The following is a 20,015-nucleotide window of genomic DNA, read 5'->3' on the forward strand; positions in this document are numbered from 1 at the left end:
ATTTTCATACACTGACTATCAAAATAACATTTAGAATTGAAAAAGTCATATATATCGAATATATTTCCTTTTGTTCATCTTCCTCCAAGCAATCGTGCACGTTGGTCCAGAGGTTAATTGGTGCGACGTCACACGAATGATCAGCGCTATATGGCTGCTCGATATTTGAAGAACGGGATTGGAAATTTTGGTATATGAAGAGATTTTTGGTCGGAAAAGATTTCGGGGATAGTCGGAAAATCTGGCCAGCCCAACTGGCTAAGCTACTTTGGCAGTTTGTGGCTTTGAACTTTTTAAGACGGTAGTGCCATCTGTGCTATTATATACGGTGTGGCGAGTCTGGTGGGGTAGGCAACTTGTAATCCCTTATATACGTGGGCCCTCGGATCGTGATGAACACGTCGATAAGCAAGAAAAAAATCTGAAATCCCATTCCGACGAAAGGGGGCTGAACCGAACGTTATTAATATCGAGACACCCCATAACGATACGACTTTTGCAGCATTATGAGCTATCACGGATCAATTCCACCTGGATTAAACCCTCGGTTAATTATATTTTACTGCCCTCCACCAAAATGATTGATCTTCCCTTGCCAACTTGGTCGCTTGCACGAACCACCACCTTTACCTGTACCTTCCAACAGTTTCCCAAAAAATTCATTAAATTTTTATGTACGTCTTAAAGCAGAAACGAAATAAACATAATTACCACTTTCTTTTCCTCTTCCTTAACAATTAACATTCCCTTTCATTGTTACTATATCCTTATCATGCCTCGTTTTTGCTTACGCCTAAAATATTTTTCCAAATTAAGAACATAATTAAATTATTTATTTACAAAAATTACCTAATTAAGTACCCTCTGCAGGGCCAGCTATTTTTGCCTAAACTCCTATATTCAGAACTACCCCAATGTGTCTAATAAATCATGCAAGTGTCTATATTTACAGGCTCTCGTGATCAGCGTCTATATTTAGTTTGTCCAGGCCTCTAAAAAGGAAGAAAAAAAGTGAGCTAGTTGATTTCTCGCAATATTGTCATCCCGATGGATTTTCGCAATTTTCCAGTTGGCTGAGATTGCGTCTGGACGATCATAAGTGGAAGTTGAAATGTCGAATGCTGAGAATGCGCGAAGTATGCTCGCGTATCGCGTATAACGATGCAGAGCGCCTGCCAAAGTGCAGAGTCATAGTCGTTAAAAAGTTTATCACCCCCCTATGAGAATTACTGGCTGGAATCAAAGTCCTCATAAAGCATTGTGAAAATCCTTCCACTCCTTTCTTAAGCCCTGCGCTTCCTCCGGCAAAACTTCCAACGTAACCTAATTCGCTCTTTTGCCAGATAGCGCAAAACTTGACGGATTATTATAAGAATATTTATAGAGAGAACATTGTACAATCTATAAATATTCTTAAAACATTTTATGCACTTTTTTGTTATCTGGGTTGGAACAAGTTTGCTGGTAGTAAACCGTTCGATGGGTTTCCTGTAACAAAATGGAGAACTTACGCAAGAACGAGGCATCTTCGAGACGAAGAGAGGAGACGTAATATAAATACAAAGATAGAATTTTTTCAAACGAGGAAAATTAAAGAAATTAATCGAAGGAAGATTCGTAGATTATCCTGAAAGAGCCTTCGACAGGTCGGTAAGTTACCTGCGGCAGGCGAAGAAGATTTTCACGAGGAATATAGGATGGAATTCGAGTCGGTTGGTTCGTGAAAAGAAAATCGCTCGTAAAGCATAAGTCGTCCATTTGGCATTGAAAGAAGTGCATGGTTGGCTCGAGGGGAAAGGTCGAAGAAAATCGGTCCCAGCGGATGCTGCACCGCTGCAGTCCACCCCCCGAAAAAAGAGCGGAAGCGTCGATGTTTATTTAACACGTACGTCCGCGCGTCGCTTTCGGGGGAGAAAATAAAATAAACTCACGCGAATCGTAAAGATAAGCGAAACGAGGTCGCAGCTGGGGACTGAATTATCAAAGAGACTCGCGAATGGAATCTCCTGGCAGGTTGTTCGATTTACGAGCGCGTGAAAAGATGGCCGAGTCGCCGCAGGTTGGCGGAAAAGAATGAAAGTCAATGGGACAAAAATTGACGTCGGCTCCGGTGAAGATGTAAAAACGCGCGACGCGCCTTCTTCTTCGGCTAGCTCGCTTTTCGCCTTTCGCCTCTCACTACCCCCACCCCCGGCTGCCGGTTAAATTATTCACGTGAAAAATGGAAATTCAGTCTTCCTCCTTAAAAGTCCATTCGACTTTGTAAATTCGGCCGATAACACAACAACCACAATATATGTGTATATATATATATATATATATATATAAAGGCCATTTAATTTCCCTTTGGTACAACTCCTGACTCATGCACCGTGAATTCTGTCCAATACGATCGATTCTCCTCGCTTTATAAATAAGCCCGTTCGATCACGCGTATAACGATACACGTGTCAGATTGAGTCCTGCAACGTTTCAGGAACATTCCTGGCACTATCCACGCGATCCGCGAAGTTTAGCCGGCACCAACCGTCTACTCGAGTCACCATTAATTTATATACCGATTCCACTCGACTAGTTGGTACGGGTACGCGAGAGGAGGAGACTTAAAATTCCTACGTGTAATATTTTGTATATATATGGATGAAAATGGTGAAAATTCACTTTTATAAATTTGCGGTAGATCAGAATCCCTCAAGGTTGAGATATAAATGTTTTTATGGCTGTAATGTTTCTTTATTTGGTAAATTTTTCTCGTGTAGCAATGATTCTTAATGGGGTCGCAGATGTACCGGTTGGAAGTCCATTGGAAGGAGCGTTAATGATAGTCGCTGTACCTGTGGGATGGGAAGGATTGGACGGAAAGAGGAGGGGGGAGGGAGTTTATATACTACATATTTGAGTCAGACGAAGAAAATAAGCAAGGGAGGGAGAGAGAGAGAGAGAGAGAGAGAGAGAGAAGAGGAAGAACCGAGTAAGAGAGGCCGGAGAAGAAGAAGAGATACAGAAACAGAAATAAGTGGAAGAAAGTGAGCGATCGGCTGGAGTGAGAAGCAACAGGCTTTTACACTGTAGAGGGAGATACGTGATTGAGTGGAAGGGAGAAGAATAGTTGGAAGGTAGACAGCTCGCTGTGAGCGAGGAGGAAAGAAGGAGGATCGTTGAGGAGAACGGTCATTGCCACCACCTCGACTCGACTCTCTCGCTAGAGTGGGCACAAAGACTAAAAGCAAGCGGGAAGGCTAGCGCTGCAATATCCAACCGGAGGAAGAGACCCCTGGAAAAGGAAAAAAAGGAAGGAAGAGAGAGAGAGAGAGAGAGAAAGAGACAGATATAGGCACTACGTAATTAAAAGTCGAGATATCGATACGCTGGGACTAGATAGAGTCCGGAGGAAGGGTATCTCGTTGTTTTTTCTCTCTCTTTTGGAGAACATCGAGATGAGTTTTGGCGAACGATGGAGAAGGAGGGAAAGAGTTTTTGATGGAGGATCGGAGGGGAGTAACGCGAGGAGAGAAGGAGAAGAGGAGGAGAGTTTGAGCTGGACAACAGAACCCCTGGACAGTTTAGTGGAGCGTTTGCAGGTGGTAGGGGGCCCGAAGTAAGCGAGAAAGAGAGGCACACAGGGAAAAGAGAGGGCTTTCACAGCAAGTGGTCGAGTTGCTCTGGCGCAATTCGTGCACGCGGAGCCGAGCTAAAAGCACCTGGATCGGCTAAGATCGGATCGACCAGTCGTTACTCATAGTCCAGCAGCCCTTCGGCAATAGAAGATAATAGTCCCATACGGGTCACCAGGTCCAACTGTTCGACTATTCGTTCCTTCCAACCACAACCTCCTCTCATAACAGAAAATCCACCAAATTCCTCCTTCTTATTAACCATTTTCCTCCTCCTCCTCCTCCTCCTCCTCCTCCTCCTCTTCCTCCTCCTCGTCCTCATCCTCCTTCATCCCACCAAGAAATTCCTTCAGACAAGGGTCTCGTCAAGAATTTACTACCACCAACAGAATACCTTACCATTTCCACCATTAACCGCTGTCTCCTCATTGAGAATGTTTCGAGTGTGAGCCAAAATCATCGTCTTCCTCCGGTTGTTGTAGTTGTGAAAGGACCCCGGCGAAGGTCGCACCGAACGCGAAGGAGATCGTGCACGTGCTTGCTTACGGATTCTGCATCGGTATTATTGTTCAATGGCTGATGGACACCTGTGAGAGACACCCGAGAGACCTCGATTAAATTTACCCTGAAGTACTCCATCGCAATCTCCTCCAATTTCATCGATGACTGTTCTTCGACGCTGAAGAGAAAATCATTGCCCGGTATTTATCGTTGAATCCAGAGGAAAGAATTTTCCAAGCCGAAGACAAAGCTCTTGGGAGGAGATATTCGTTGAAAGAATGACGATTTACGGAGCCTAACTACGGGGAGGTTTACATCTTTGCATCGACCGGCCGGTATCGGACAAGGTAAGAGCACGATTTTCTTTCAAGGTCTCCGTTCAAAGAACTTCTTTCTTGTGCGAGTGACCTCAACTCTGTATCAATCACGCTCAACTTACATCGCTTATCTCTCGACCAACGTATTTCACCGCGCATCCATCTTCTACCCTCGCTTGTATAAATATATCCCAAAAACTCCATCTTTCGTCCTGCTCGTTATTTTTGGATCGATCGTGATTCTTAATCGATTGAGATATTGATTAAAAATATCTAGAGCAATTTTTAAAAAAGAAAATGTATTTTTTCTCAATTTTTACCATTGGTAGCACGTTGTACATAGAGTTGAACAGATTTAACGTATTAAATTATTATAAAAAAATAGTGTGTAGAGTGGATTTTAATGGCAGTTGGCTAGAGGAATTTTCTGCTATGAGGATAATATTGTTAACGCGTCACGTGGATTTTGTACGCGTAGAATTTGTATCGGCTGGCACATGTTTGCCGAAGAGTAACCCGTATGTCGTTCAGGAATAGCGGTACCACTTGCTCCTCCGAGTCAATTCGACTTTCACGAATCCATGCAGCCATTAACCGTTGACAACTTCGTTTCGTTCGAAATTCACCTTGTCTTCTCTTTCAAACCGCCGCCCGTTACGTTAACCGTAACCTCATCGTCTCTGCTTTGCACATTTTATTTATGCCTCTCTCTCTCTCTCTCTCTATATATATATACATATATCTCTATCCCTTTCTCTCAAACGCGCAAAATAAAAAGCTCCTATGAACGAGTCGAAACTCGAATAATCGCAAAAATAAAGTCGAGTCCACCGCCGAAATTTCAATGAGGCTGAAAAGCTGCTGGAACGATCATTTACCAAAAGCGAAAGTCTCCACGGTAGGTGGATTTAGAAATTGCATCAATTTCCTGCATGAATCCGATAAAGTGCGTATGCATTAATGGCGTTGGGTCGTTGATCCGTGGAACGAGAATAGTTTTCGTTTAACGTTACGCCTATGTATAGTAGGAGAAACGAGGGCCTGACACGATGTCAACCACGTGTTGGTTGTGGAACACTTCTAAACGAAAGTGGTGGATACCGTTATCACTCGCGCCACAGCTGAAAATTACAATGAAACTCTTACCCGTAACATTAGTTTAAACATTGCGAGCTATTTCAAAACTCTGATTCCCCGGAGAGTCTTGCAACACAACGAGATATAACACGTCTGCTTACTTATTCCAAAAACAACGATAATAAGCACGGGCAAGGGATCAAAGTCTCACGTGGGTTTTTTCTTAACGCGATATAATAACAGTGGGGCGAAGTGTGTTCGGTAGCTTCGGCAGCCGAATTCCATCGTCGAATAACTGTAACGGTTTTTATCACTTCCTCCAAGAAGGGAATGCACGGCGCGAGTGAGGTCACTGCAATTTCTTGGCCATTAAAACCTTGGCAAACGCGCGAAAGCCACGAAAAAACCAAAACAAACAGAGTACACTCGAGTTCTCGAAAGCCCGTTGATATTATTTTCCAGGTAATCTCGAGTCCTCGTAGTAAACACTGTAAGAAAGAGGGTACATTAAGATTCATCGTTGAGTATGTTTACAGAGTGTTTTCGTTCGACAAGAAGATGATTTATTTCCAGAAGGTTGGTATCCCCGATCGGAGTCACTCGGCGAAGTGCGTCACGCGTCGTTCTCGTCCCGTTCGATATACGGCAAATTGCGCGAGGATGTAACGCGATTACGTCGTCGTTTATTTTGGGGGAAATTTGAGTACGTAACGGGGTTAGGCTAGCTGGAGGATTGACCTGACCATCGACAAATTTAACGTTCCTCTCGTTGATATAACGTTACACCCAAATTCTTTCAGCCTCGACATAACTGTAGTTCCAACCTCGCTTACTACCCGGCGAATGAACCATTCGGGAAAAATCGTTCGTGCTCGTTTAATCAGCCACGGGGGAAATAAGAGTCCGTCGGGATATTATATACACACACACACATATATATATATATATATATATATATATGAAGCCTTCTTTCATCGACGTCTCGAAGCTGATAAACTCAAAGCGGATCGAACGATTCGCTCCACGCGTTTTTGCACCTAACCTCTTTTTCCCGCCAAATTTCTCTGGGACTTTTGGTCAGCCTTCGGGTACTCGACTTTTGGAAATTTATGTGTATATTGTTGGATGGTACTCTCCCGAGTTTCTTCGTATGTTTAGTGTAATTTAGAAAGGTTGATTCAACCGATTCTTCTTCAATCGTGTTTCTTTTCAGAGTTTATTATATTTAATTTCAGTTATAATTTTGCGAGAACCGGAAGCAAGATGGCCGCTCATCCGGTTCGGCTAAGATAGCAATTAAAGTATCGCATGGGGTTGCTACGAAAAATTACCCGATTATCATAGAGTTTCGGTTAAAATGGGATTCGTCCTTTTGGTGAGAATATTCTCAGCATTGTCGATTGTGGGAATATGCATTGCCATCTCTAGCGCACTAATTGTACAAATGCAAGGGTTTCTTCGGGAATTCGGAAAAAAAATATCACGTTTCTCCTCAAGGTTTTACTCGCTCACGTACCAGTTTCTAAATTTCCACGAAATTTTCTTGACAACTCGTCGTAGTTATCGGAAAACTGGAGGCAGAAGTTCTCAGATCCGATGAAAGATTTTTCTGAAATTCTTCCATTGGTCTTCTGCGATACCATAACGCGACGAGTGTTTCTTCTGGGAGAACTGGATCTACTTAATCAATACACTATACTGGTCTTGTTACAGATGTGGGACCAACAAAGGCGATCGGTAGCCATCGTTCTCCTTGGCAACGTTCTACTGCACTCGATAGTGACGGCCAGCCCAATCTACGTACCTCATTTTCTGCCAGGTGGTAAGTTCGAGTGACACGGATTATTTCATGACTCATTCGTCACGTAGAATCGCACAGGTGATTCACGTGCGATCCCATAGCTGCTGCCCCCGGTCCGCCATCACCTTCGCTCGGAATTAATTATAACTGCAACACACACTCGAAGAAATTCAACGACCGAAAGAAAGCTTTGACTTTCATAACTCACCTCGTTCATAAACCCATATAATTTATTATCGGTTCGACCTTATATAAATAATTGATATTTTAAAGACAAGCTCATCATTTTCCTTAATAAATTGCGATTAAGTTAAATTTCAGGATGCTAATATTATTACGTTATAAAAAGGAATGAATGTAGGGGTGGGGGACAACAGTCACCAGTTAGAAGTCAGTGTTTTTCGAGGTTGAGTTTTGGGAATTGAACGGGATTTTTCGTGGATGTGTGTTGCGTTGGTGAGGCCCAAAGCCGGAACGTCGGACGTGGGTACCGCTTAGTCCAGCCAGGGACGACATTGAACCTACCTTGGGTTCCTATTGGAACGGGCGAACGTGTGGGCGGACTGGTCAGTTTTCTACACGCAAGTGGGTCAGTCGCGGTCATCGTCGCGCACCGGACACACATTGATTTTTCCGCCATCGTCATCTCTCACCGTTCTCATTAACATTCTACTCGTCGTTTGATCACCACTCCCCTCTCTCGCTCAAACGGCCCGCAACGAGAGAATAATAATGCACGCGGATCCAACAGTAATCTTTCCCAAATCCAACATCCCTGCGTCATCTTTCTACCGATCATTCCTGTCGAATCAACAATTCCTTATGTCATCTTTTCTGCGCAAAGAATTTCACTCTTTACAATTATTGACTTTCAGTTTACAAAAATGTTTTACTTTCTTTTCTAAAAATGTTCGTTAAATGTAGATAATGTTTATATTGCTGCTGTAAGATGATGAGTTTACTCTTCAAAAATATTGGAATTTAGTTGATCTAATCTTTCAAGAATTCCTCTTTTAGATGAGTCAGGACAATTTTTCATAAAATTCTTTTTAATTTCACACAGTCATATTGAACTTTGATAGTCGAACGTATACCATTCTCTACATCAGATTAAATTCTGTCAAAAGAAAAATCTCACTATCGCACGTATCAGTGACGCGTCCTACCGTCTAAATCAGCCGCACTTTTGATGAACCAATTTTCTCCTCGAATCGTTTCTTGGTTTCTTTGAATTCACCACTCTAATCGAACGGTTTAAAGAAGATAATGCAATCGGATGGATCGAAGGAAATGTGGATTTTTAATTAATATATTTCTCTATAATCAAAATGCAAGTTCACTCGTGTAAAATAACGGACAAAAAAATAAGATTGAAAAAGCGAAGAAAATTAAATTTTGAACAATTATCCTTATCCGTTATTTAACATTTCACCTCGCATCTATTTTAAAGAGGAAGGTTAAATATTTCGCTTTTGATGGAAACACGTAAGATTGGCCGGAGCTAGAAATAAACTTCGATATACACACGTTGGGATCATAAAGCTATATGTGTGACGTAGAACTCTATAGTCAAAATCTCTTTAAACGCATGCGTGCGAAGGATAGGTAATTTGTGGCTGTGAGGGGAATCCCACGCAACGCGCGTAAATGCAATTTTCCAAGGGAGTTTAAGCACGTTTATTAGTGATAAAATAGTAATAGTTTACGAAATGGTACATCGATCCATTATAAGCAGTTCTTACGTCATATCTGGGCTACTTGAAACGATAAGGTACGTCCGGACAAGAATCTGCTGTGTTTCTGTGTGTCTGAGTAATCAGACTTGCGTAAAGACACACGATTGCACGTAAAAGGAAAAGGCGTGCAGATATAAACGCATATACACATAGAGAAGGACACTCGGAGGAAACATCGGGACTGAATTCCATGGGGCCAAGCCAAGCCAAGTCAGTCGTCTCTCTAACTTTCTTCCAACTGTCCGTGACTCACAGTGAATTTCCGCCAGCGCACATCAGCCTGAGGAAGAATAGAGTACTTTTTGGGGAACGACCGACTGACCTCGAATCCAAACAAACATTTAGCCTCCATTTTTTTGCTCAAAGCATTTTTTCCTATGACGAGGAACGACGGTTGCGGGAAACAATTGAACAATGCGAATACTTTCTTCTCGCGCTCGAAGGATTCTTCCCTATCCTTCTCTCTCTCTCTCTCTCTCTCTCTCTCTCAATTATTGACCATCGAGACCACGAGAAAAAGTGGAGCACCGATATTTCCCTTTTTCTCCCTCAATTTTCGTCGTTTCTGTTCTTCTTGAAGAATCGTTTTACCCTGAAACGACCCTGGGAACTGGAGGAACTGGGATGAATAATTATTTTTCTTCTTTGTTATATATATATATATACTTATTCGTAATTGAGAAACGAATTTCTCGAAAATGGTCTTTTATCTATATGGATGAGTAAAGAAACGCGATAATGGCTAATCTGAGACTTGTAACAGGTACTTTGCGTTGCAAGGAATAACGAAGCGGAAATGATAATTGTGCTCGGAAAATTGGAGATTTAAATTATCAAGGAAGTACAGAATTTGAAGATTAAGATTATCATGCGCGAGAACTGATACTGAACTGAGGTGGATTTTTACATCACGTGTATAGCAAGTAGAAAAGAATGGCTGGGCTAACTGGATCAATCATTTTATTTGTCCCGATTAAGCTATTAACCCAGTTTTAGTATACCTGATAAAAACTTGTTTGCACTTTTAAATGGATACAATTTTCTAGTGGATCGATCGTGTACATCGCTTATCCAATTAATAAATCATGCATATTCTCGTATAATACAACTTTGGATAAAATGATTATGCTTCAATTTTTTCAAACGTCAAAATTCTTTGGTCTTCAGCATCTGATATTTTTTACAATGGTAATAAGAGAATTGAATTTTGAGACTTGACAATGTTTTCATAGCTACTTTCAAGGTGATAGATTCAAAACTGAAAGTTGAGGATGAATATGAAGTTTGGGGAGGATAAAGAACGAGAGGGAAAAGATAGAAATTGTGTGTGTTGAAGATGAAAAGGGGAAGAAGATGATGAAGAAGTTGAGACTTAGTGCAGTTGGATGATGGTGTGGGTCAGGTATGCGGGATCGAGGAATGTACGGGGGTCTTGAGAGGATAAAAAACGTAGAAGAGCTGAAGATTACGAGGTGTCTTAGAGTAGGAAGCAACCAGTTACATTGGGACTATGACTATGACCCACTTTTGTCCGATACACAACTGGCTCATACATCGAAGCTTAACGGTACCAGAATGCCAGCACTGACATCGATTCTTCGATAACCACTCGCTATATACTCATTCGTAAATAAACCAAATCTCCTTTTTACGAATTCACCCTAAACTTCAACCCTGCCGAAAATGTCATACCTTCTTGAAGAAAGCATCTATAAGACCTTTCGGGTATTCCTCTTTTTCTTACGTATACAACCACCAGAAGTCATAGAATATACAACTGCACGATTGTAAATTTTAATCCATCGAAAAACAAAATTGTCATCGTGCGACGAAAATTATTCATGTTTGATACACTAATTTCTTGGTGGATTAAATCCAAGCTATCGTTGCTGGTTCTTCATGATTATAAAATGGATAGGCTTGGAAAATTAGAAGTACAGCTGTAGCTGAGAGCGAGCATCCGTAGCTGGAATGTGGAACGTATTAGATACATGGCAAATGCACAGTTAGAGTTACCGGGTGAAGGTTGAGATTACGAGAGTCACGGAAGTCATCCTATCTCTTTCCTCCCCTCCTTTTTCTTCTCGTTAATCAAATTTACAGCTCGAAACCATCAACAAATCGTTCAGCTTCGCGAATTTTTTAACATTTATTTTTATAATTATAGGAGGTTACATTTTATATTGTACAGTTTAAATTTAAAATGAATTTTAAAGAGATTCCCAACGAATTTCAGGAACCGGAAGGAACATAAGACACTTGCCATGCGTATCCCGCAGGACGGGAGAGACCGGAGTATGCATGTTCGCGTTTACCTGCGCAAAGGCAAACGGAACGCACCTGGGAACCTGCATAGATCGTTTCTACTTCGGCAGTTGTTGCAAGATCGATGAGGAGCCCGATGTCTTCCCTCAAGACAATACCATTGATGATGGGCCATCCTTCTCAAGGCCGTTCGTCACAACTCATCGACCAATCGAGAGTAATGACATCCCTGAGTTCTATAATAAACCCAAACCAACTACTGGGAACACTCAGCAAACTTTGGTTAGTTATTTTGGGTATCGCTTTGTAAAATGTTCGTTAAATTATTGCTTATTGATTGTATTAAGAAGTTTTCACGTGAGAAAAAGGAGCCCGTATATTTTGAAAAATAAGATTTATTTAAAGAATTATTTAAAATGAATTTTAATTATATTGGTTCGATATAATTTTTGGATTTTCTTTAGGGAAATACGCAAACTACGCTAGCGAGCTCGAGTAGCGTGAAAGACACGACGGACACAATGCCGAAGAGACCGATGACCACCATAGCAGAAACAGCAACGACCCAACCAATTCGTTTCTCCACTTTCCAATCCGTGCAAAATGGATCGAGTTCAACTACCGTCAATCCACAGACCAGTAATGGGATCAAGGAAACGGTGACAAGGCCGCTGAAACCATTTTCGAGTACGGTTACGAAACGTCCGATGACCACATTGGGTCACAAGCCTACGAGTCAGTCTTCGGAGAACGAAACTGGATTATCAACTACGTTTGAACTTCCTACGCCGATTCAAAAGCCAATAACAAAGAGACCTGCTCAGATTTCGACCACTGAGAGACCACCGCAGACCCCAATTTTGACCCAGACTAGCTTGATAACATCAACCACAACGCAAAAGGTGACTTCCGTTACGAGATTTCCGCCAAGGAACACGACATCGAAGCCAAGTCAGAGTACAACTAGAAGACCAACCACTTCCGTGAGCAAAAGACCAAGTACAGTGACGAAACGTCCGGTGACCACAAAAAAACCGAGTTCACCGACGAAAAGACCATCGACTTCCGGTAAACCTTCGACTTACCCTACAAGACCAATTACCGAAAGTCCCGTGACTACCATCCAATTGAACGCAAACACGGAGACTACCATTCTTTATTCACCGACGACCGTGGATGATCAAAAGGTGACCACTAAAAAGCCGGTAGACCAAAAGATTCAAACCACTTTCGGATCGAGCAGCACGAAATTCCCGGAAACGACAAAACCGTTTACATCGAAACCTTCTAGTCTGAAGCCGTTCAGTAAACCAACTGCAAGACCATCTTCAGGCTCAACTAGACCATCCAGCTCCACTGTCACGAAGCCATTCAGTATCAAGCCTACGGTACCCACAAAATTGGCCAGTAAACCAACTACTACTCAGTTTAGACCAGTACCGATAGAAACGAAACCAACTGCTACAGAGACCAAACCGACCACATTACAGACGAGACCAGTTACGGTCGAAACACGTCCAACTACTGTAGGAACGAGACCAACTGCAACTGGAACAAGACCGACCACACTAGGATCGAGACCAATTGTCACGGAAAACAAACCAACTGTAGGAATAACAAGACCAGCTGCGACTGGAACAAGACCAACTACAGTTGGAACGAGACCAATTGCAACGGAAAGCAAACCAACTGCAGGAGTAACTAGACCAATTGCGACGGAAAGCAAACCAACTGCAGGAGTAACTAGACCAATTGCGACCGAGACAAGACCAATTGTGGGAGTAACTAGACCAATTGTGACCGACACAAAACCAACTGTAGGTGTAACCACACCAATCGTGACCGAGACTAAACCAACTGTGGGAGTAACCAGACCAATCGTAACCGAGACTAGGCCAACTGTGGGAGTAACTAGACCAACTGCGACGGCAACCAAACCAACTGTGTCAGGATCGAGACCAACTACTCAAACAAAACCAACGAGCCAGTCAAAACCAATAACAACGTTCACCACTAAGGAGCCTGCCATCCCCGCTACCAGACCCATAACCACAACTGAGAAGATTTCGACTTTATCCACTCAGACAACTAAGTTGAAGCCAACCGAAAAACCCTCGAAGCCCATTAAACCCACAAAGCCCTCGACAACCAGTTTTGTCAACGTCACGAGTGTCCTGGACGAGACCACAACCACCGGCACTCAAACTCCTTTAATTCCCGAAGTAAACACCAACACTGAATCCACTAGCCAAACAACATATTCACCGGGCCTTGTTACTTGGTCATCGAACTCTGATGAATTCGCTACGAAGGTACCGGAAGTCTCGTCCACCATTGGCATTATCGATGGTAAGCTTAATTGATAATCAAAATTTCCATCCAACTTTCCTCTCCTTGACACCGACCATGTCCCGCGTAAAATTGAACATAATCTAAAACAAACCATCGATTAAAAAATTAATATCAATCGAGATAACCATATATGTATACGAATAATATGAAAATTTCGTAAATTATTGAACGAATTATTTCAATGTGTATGTGTGTGTGGGAAGAATATTGTTCTTAGGTATACAAATGGCGTTTCATTAATTAACGTCGGAATAGTTGAGATAGGTGCCTATTGTCGAAGTTGAGAAGAGCAATTGTTACCAGTGCCTTGAGGTAAAATGATGGGATTCGCGTTAGAATAGACGGATCATGGCTGGAATTAAGCTCGAGTGGGATTTGATTGATTACGTTGGGAAGTATCGCTTGCAGTATCGATTTTTGGCCTCATTGGCTCTGTTGACCCTCGTCAAATTTGCCCAGCCACGCTTTTTCTCACCAGACTGCCATAATCCTTGATCAAATGCCAACATCGTCGTCGATATACCCGTGAATTTAGCGGGCAAACACGTTTCTTTTTATCGCAATATTCATATCGTTCGCGCGAGAATGAATGAACCTCGAGGACCGTAATAAATCCGTTAGATCGTGACTGGAGGTGGAAATGGAAATCTTTTCCGAATTAAGATGGAAAATTTTGAGCCAATTAAAATCTGCTTTAAATTCTTTCCGAGTGTCGCAAGCCGAATGAAGATAAATTCTATTGGGCCGGGACGTTGTAACGGTTCAAAGAGTCGACCAACGGTTTAATCTCGCTGATGGCAGCTCCCGGAGCGATTCGACTTAGCTTCCTCCTCCCCCACCAGCGGTCGATCCTTCCAGCCAATTATGACAACTGATTCGATCGAATCGTACAACAAATTACCTTCGTAAAATCGCCCGATCCCCTGACCTTCTTCGGACACAAAAAACTTAATGGATTTTGTAATTGACGAATATATTAGCATGGACTTGGCTAATTCGGAGACGATAAAATTCTATTGCAGGAGAAACGGAGAGCATTTGGACCCCCATAACGTCTCCCGATGGTTGGATAATGATTCAATCGCCGACTACCGAAAAACCGCAAGCTCAGGAAGAGTCAACGACAAAACCGGTTGTCGAACCCACCCAGCAGCAACCTGTGACTTCTGGTAAGGCATTAATCGAAACACGCTCAAAGACTCTGCTTGCTCGGAGCCACGGCTCAGTCATCGGGAATTCTGTTATATCAGCCTCTCCGATCCGCCAGTTGTAGTATCATCATTATGTTAATTCGCTAAGAAATTTTCTGCCAATCTTACGAATCTCGATGAATTTCTAGCGGCCACCGAAGCTACAACCGTGGAACTCGAAACAAAGAGGCCTGCTGCGTCCACGCTGCCACCCCCCATTGGAGTCACTATAGATTCCTCGCTTCCGGTACCAATGGAGACCCTCAACATGTCCGACTACAAGCAAGGTGACTCTTTTACACCGCAAACCGATTACAATGAAACCAGAACCTGGGCCGGAATTAACTTGTATTTCAGGAATCTCAATATGACTCGCATCAATTAGCTTCTGGTACCGTTAAGATCGTGCGAATAGAATGACAAAAAAAAGCTTACAGTTACTCAAAGGTGGAATGGAGAAAAAGGCGGTGCAGGTTTCTCTGTTACCGACAGGAGTATGTTTATTGAAAGAAATAGAGCCGTACGGTCAGGGCGTATTCTTGTACGAGATAAAGGCGTGTCGATTCTGTAACGACGAGCGAAGCGAAAAATAAATAATCTTCATCGTCCAACGATTAATCCAGTTTGTCTCGTCCGGTCTCGAGATTGGCTTTATTCAATATCGTCCTGCTGTTTGCGAATAGCCGATGTTTTCGATAAAAAATATTTTTTCTCCTAACCATAAAGATAAATAAGATCTCGAGGCAATTCGCGAAATCTTGCTCAATAAGTTCTGTGGAAGATCGTTAACACAGATGTTGGTAAACAGAAGTGAATAAGTTTCCGAGTAATCGCGCCATGTTGTCTCCGAGAATCGATCGAAGGTAAAGAAAGAATGGACGCGAGAGCAAACACAATGCGAACAGCAAAAAGTTAATGCTGTGGTTAGCGAGAGGTTGCGGATCGTGGTAGTAGGGATTGGGGGGGGGGGGGGGGGCAAAAAAGGTAAAGAGTAGCACGGGATGGTACCGGTTCATCCAGTCCGATGAATACAGACAGTTCGTTTCTCCGACGAAACTCTCCCGCAATGAGATACACGAATCTTCTGAAAGGTATAAACTCGACAATGCTTCTTCTTGCAGTGTGCGGCAGAAGACTATTTCCGGAATCCAGAATCGTTGGTGGAAATCGCAGCTCCTTCGGTAAATGGCCCTGGCAGGTAAGAAAAATAAAAAAACAATACCATCGACTTTCGAGGGTCACCTACTTTGTTTATTATTACTTATGTTCTATCGAAGATTCTGTATTTGTTTTTCCCCGCATCTTTACACACTTTTCACTCGGCACGCTTGTTTCCGACGTTTCGTGTTCTTGGAGAAATAGGATATTATTGAGCTACTGTTTATATTACGTCAATGAGAGTTCTCGTAGATCCTTGGTATTTGCACGCTCGAAGTTGTGATTATATCACGGTTTATCAGTGAATCTCGCGAATGCGTAAAATTGGCATTGAAAATAAAGTTCATCTTGAGTAATGATCTGTGCGATTAGTAGATTTTCTGATAATTAAGAACAGCTGTCTGTACAGATCTCTTTGCGACAATGGAGGACATCGACTTATTTACACAAATGTGGCGCTGCTTTGCTGAATGAAAATTGGGCGATTACCGCGGCTCATTGCGTGGAAAAGTAAGGACCCTAATAAGGCAAAAATTATTAATAGCTTTGAAAATACCAAGTATAATTGAATGAATTGCATAACTGTCTTTTAGCGTACCACCGAGCGATCTTTTGTTGAGAATCGGTGAGCACGATTTGGCGAACGAAGAAGAACCTTACGGGTATCAGGAGAGGAGAGTGCAAATCGTAGCGAGTCACCCACAATTCGATCCACGAACGTTTGAATATGACTTGGCATTGTTGAGATTCTACGAACCACTTCTGCCATTCCAGCCCAACGTATTGCCGATTTGTTTACCGGACGACGATGAGAATTACGTTGGCCGGACAGCTTACGTGACTGGCTGGGGCAGGCTCTACGACGGTAAGCAAGAATAATAGTGTCCTCGCATCGATCAATAATAGCCCGATTGCTTCGATATCTTGATATCCTGACGCAAGATAAATATTATTAATCCCATTCATTCTTCATTTCATTCAATAAATTTGACAAACCTCCTCCGTCCATTTTTAGATCAACGCAAGGTTACTGCGTTATTAAACACGATCATATCTTTTAATAATAATCAAGTTTCCGTATTGTCTCGCAGTCGTATTATTTAATTTCACTCGTGATTCGGCATTGGGTAAATTTTACGACGCTGATCCGTTCTCGTATCTGTGCGTTCCTCAACTCCGTGCTTGCTTGTTTTTGCAGAGGGCCCATTACCTTCCATTTTGCAAGAAGTTGCCGTACCGGTTATTAATAACACAGTGTGCGAATCCATGTACAAAAATGCCGGCTATATCGAGCATATACCGAACATTTTCATTTGCGCTGGCTGGAGAAAGGGGGGATCGGATTCCTGCGAGGTAAGATATAATACTGTGAAACATTATTTCAATTGGAACAGCGGTGAATGAAGTAATATATTGGATTTACGTGGATTTTAGGGCGACAGCGGTGGTCCAATGGTGATCCAAAGAGCCAAAGACAAAAGATGGATCCTGGCAGGTGTGATCAGCTGGGGAATCGGTTGTGCCGTTCCCAATCAACCAGGCGTCTATACTCGAATCTCGGAATTCCGTGAATGGATCAATCAAATTCTTCAGTTCTAAGCTGAAAGCAAAAATTGGATTCGAAAGAATCGTACAATTTGCGTTTGTTTGGTCTTACTACAAATTGCCCAAGCGGCCGAGGAAGGCCACAGTGGCGACATCTTCTGTCTCAGTGTGATACGAGTGGATTTTAGTGCAAATATCGACGGCCGAGAGGTCGCTACCGTACCGACTAGATACATAAAACATTAGATGGCGTGCCTTTGCTCACCTCGTAAAACGTTTTTACTCATTTTACATGCCAATACTAATGAACTAGAAATCGCGGCTTCTCCAAGAGTCCCGTAGTACCAGTGATAGTGTTTGGACATTTGTTATTGTAATAATTATTTAAAAAAGTTTGACCGAAATGTGCCTAAAGAGAAAAGTCTTACGGCTCATACGTCTCACCAATGTTCTTGTATATATACGATTAGCCTGACCTTAAAATTATATTTTTATTGAAAAGAAAATATAACCAACTAAAGTATATTTATATTTAGCTCGAGGGGACTGTACAGAAACGCTTGGTACTTTCTTTTATTCCAAAGCTTTTTTATTTACGATGATATGATTTACGGTCACTATTTAAGACCCATTATATTGCACGAGTCGTTCGGAGCCGAATTGCGAATAAAAGAAAATACCCTGTAACTACATTGTATTCCATCGCTTCTATTTAAATTTATTACATTAAACCAGTGCTATTTTACTGTCCCTATAGGTTAATGGAAGCGGTGAATCTTTGTAAACAAAAACGAATCTCATTAAAAATATAGATAAATTATCCATTCTCGCTTTAATTCTCATCAAGAATCTTGAAACTATTTTTTATTATTCTTTTGTTATGTTTCACCATAAAACTTTACTTATTTAAGGCAGAATTGAGAAAATATTTTTTTTCCGGGGTTGCACCAGAACTAATATCCTTCATCCTTGGTTACAAATGATCCGGATTGCGGCCAGCTAGAATCAGATTCCTCGAATATATCTTTCATTTCCGGTTGATTTTCATGCTGCCCGTCACGCTCTAAGAAAAATTGGGACATCGCGTGATTTTTACTTTCGCAAAGTGACGGGTAACTCGATACGATTGATTCACCAAATAAAAATGGTACTTGAAAAACCATCGATAAAAAATGGAAAGGTAATTCTGCGAAGCAGCATGAATATAAATCGCCTTGAAGAGCTAAAAGGGGACTTTAGAATTTTCGAAGTGCAGTTTCTGGCACCGAAATATAGTTTAATACATAGTTACGCGGTGTAGCTTAATGGTGAACTATTTGTGGTATCAATATTTAAGAAATACGCCTATTTTTGCCAGAGACTCTGTGTTTTATTAGCGGTAACAGCGTGACGTTGGCGTCGATTCGCGCCGAAAAAGGAAACCACCGACTGCATTAGTCGACTGGCTGGCCTAGAAAGAGCCGAGAGGTTTTTAGATTCTATTTAACGGAGCACCGGATCCATTGTTACATTAGCAATACAACTCTACTTCCTTTCAAGTCGTCTCATTAAATATTTTCAATACTATTTCGTGAACAAAGCATGGCCAATCTCGATTTGCATTATTTCGTAAAACAAAGCGCCACATCTCGGGACCCGCGACAGTACCCGGGCAACCTCCTGAACGAGCTAAACAAACCCTAACCTAACCTGGAGTATTCGATTGGACGCGTAAAGACGATCGAGTTAAAAATTTTACAGAATACTGAAAATAAAGTTTAACCACGATTCGTAAATTATTATACTATATATTACGGCAGTTTTAGGGCAGCGGTATTTAATATGTCGTAAATATGTGAATATTATACTTGCTTGTGGCTTTCTATAGCAGTAATAACAAGATGATATACGATCCCGTGTGCTATCTTAATAACACACTTGAGAGTGATTGAAGGTGTCGACACATGCATCGTGTACTCACGGACGACCCGTGCTGATTTTTCCCAATGTTATTGTGAAATTTGTAACGTTCTAGAAAACTATCGATACTTATCTACCGCATTTAAATTGATTTCATCCTCTTCTCCTTCGCAGGGTTAATTAATAATCTTATCAATTACATATTTTCCTTACGGTCGCCGTGAGCCATACATAACCTTTATCGTACTTACTCAGCTTCCTACTACAATCGATAATTAAATATATTCTCGAAAAGCTTCCATGTAACAATCTCAAAGCTAAAGTGGGTAGTGAAAGCATTATATCGTTATAAGCAGAGGCTGTGTTCATGGAAAAAATTTCAATTTCCGTTTCTCTCTCTACCCACGTACACACCTTCCGTTCCGAAGCTTCAGGCTTCTTCCGCGGATTACACAATGGTAATTCATCCCTGGCTGCTGAGAGGTCGCCACAGATAGAAAATATCGGAAAGAATTTCCATCGACGATCGAAAGGGATAATAAGAAGAAAACTTAATGGAA

General features: G+C 41.9%; 1 protein-coding gene across 1 annotated transcript; it reads left to right on the plus strand.

Annotated features, from left to right (window-relative positions):
* Positions 1 to 7,222: 7,222 nt before the first annotated feature.
* Np (Notopleural) lies at positions 7,223 to 18,350 on the plus strand. The gene is made up of 10 exons (XM_066731575.1): positions 7,223 to 7,331; positions 11,283 to 11,624; positions 11,798 to 13,660; positions 14,686 to 14,832; positions 15,003 to 15,140; positions 15,975 to 16,051; positions 16,421 to 16,521; positions 16,605 to 16,876; positions 17,210 to 17,364; positions 17,446 to 18,350. Exons 1-10 carry the CDS (start codon positions 7,223 to 7,225, stop codon positions 17,608 to 17,610), a joined length of 3,369 nt encoding a protein of 1,122 aa, XP_066587672.1. The 3' UTR covers positions 17,611 to 18,350.
* The last annotated feature ends 1,665 nt before the right edge of the window (positions 18,351 to 20,015 follow it).

The sequence above is a fragment of the Prorops nasuta genome, unplaced genomic scaffold (genome assembly GCF_024137725.1).
Source record: "Prorops nasuta isolate Cenicafe-Biocafe unplaced genomic scaffold, Cenicafe_Pnas_1.2 PNAS00009, whole genome shotgun sequence".
Classification (NCBI taxonomy): domain Eukaryota; kingdom Metazoa; phylum Arthropoda; class Insecta; order Hymenoptera; family Bethylidae; genus Prorops; species Prorops nasuta.

Bases quoted from the DNA above. Each gene is read 5' to 3' on its own strand.
- Np (XM_066731575.1), top strand. From the start codon at position 7,223: ATGTGGGACCAACAAAGGCGATCGGTAGCCATCGTTCTCCTTGGCAAC. The intron at 11,625-11,797 runs GTTCGTTAAATT...AAACTACGCTAG, and splicing joins TGGGTATCGCTTTGTAAAAT to CGAGCTCGAGTAGCGTGAAA. The intron at 13,661-14,685 runs GTAAGCTTAATT...ATTCTATTGCAG, and splicing joins CACCATTGGCATTATCGATG to GAGAAACGGAGAGCATTTGG.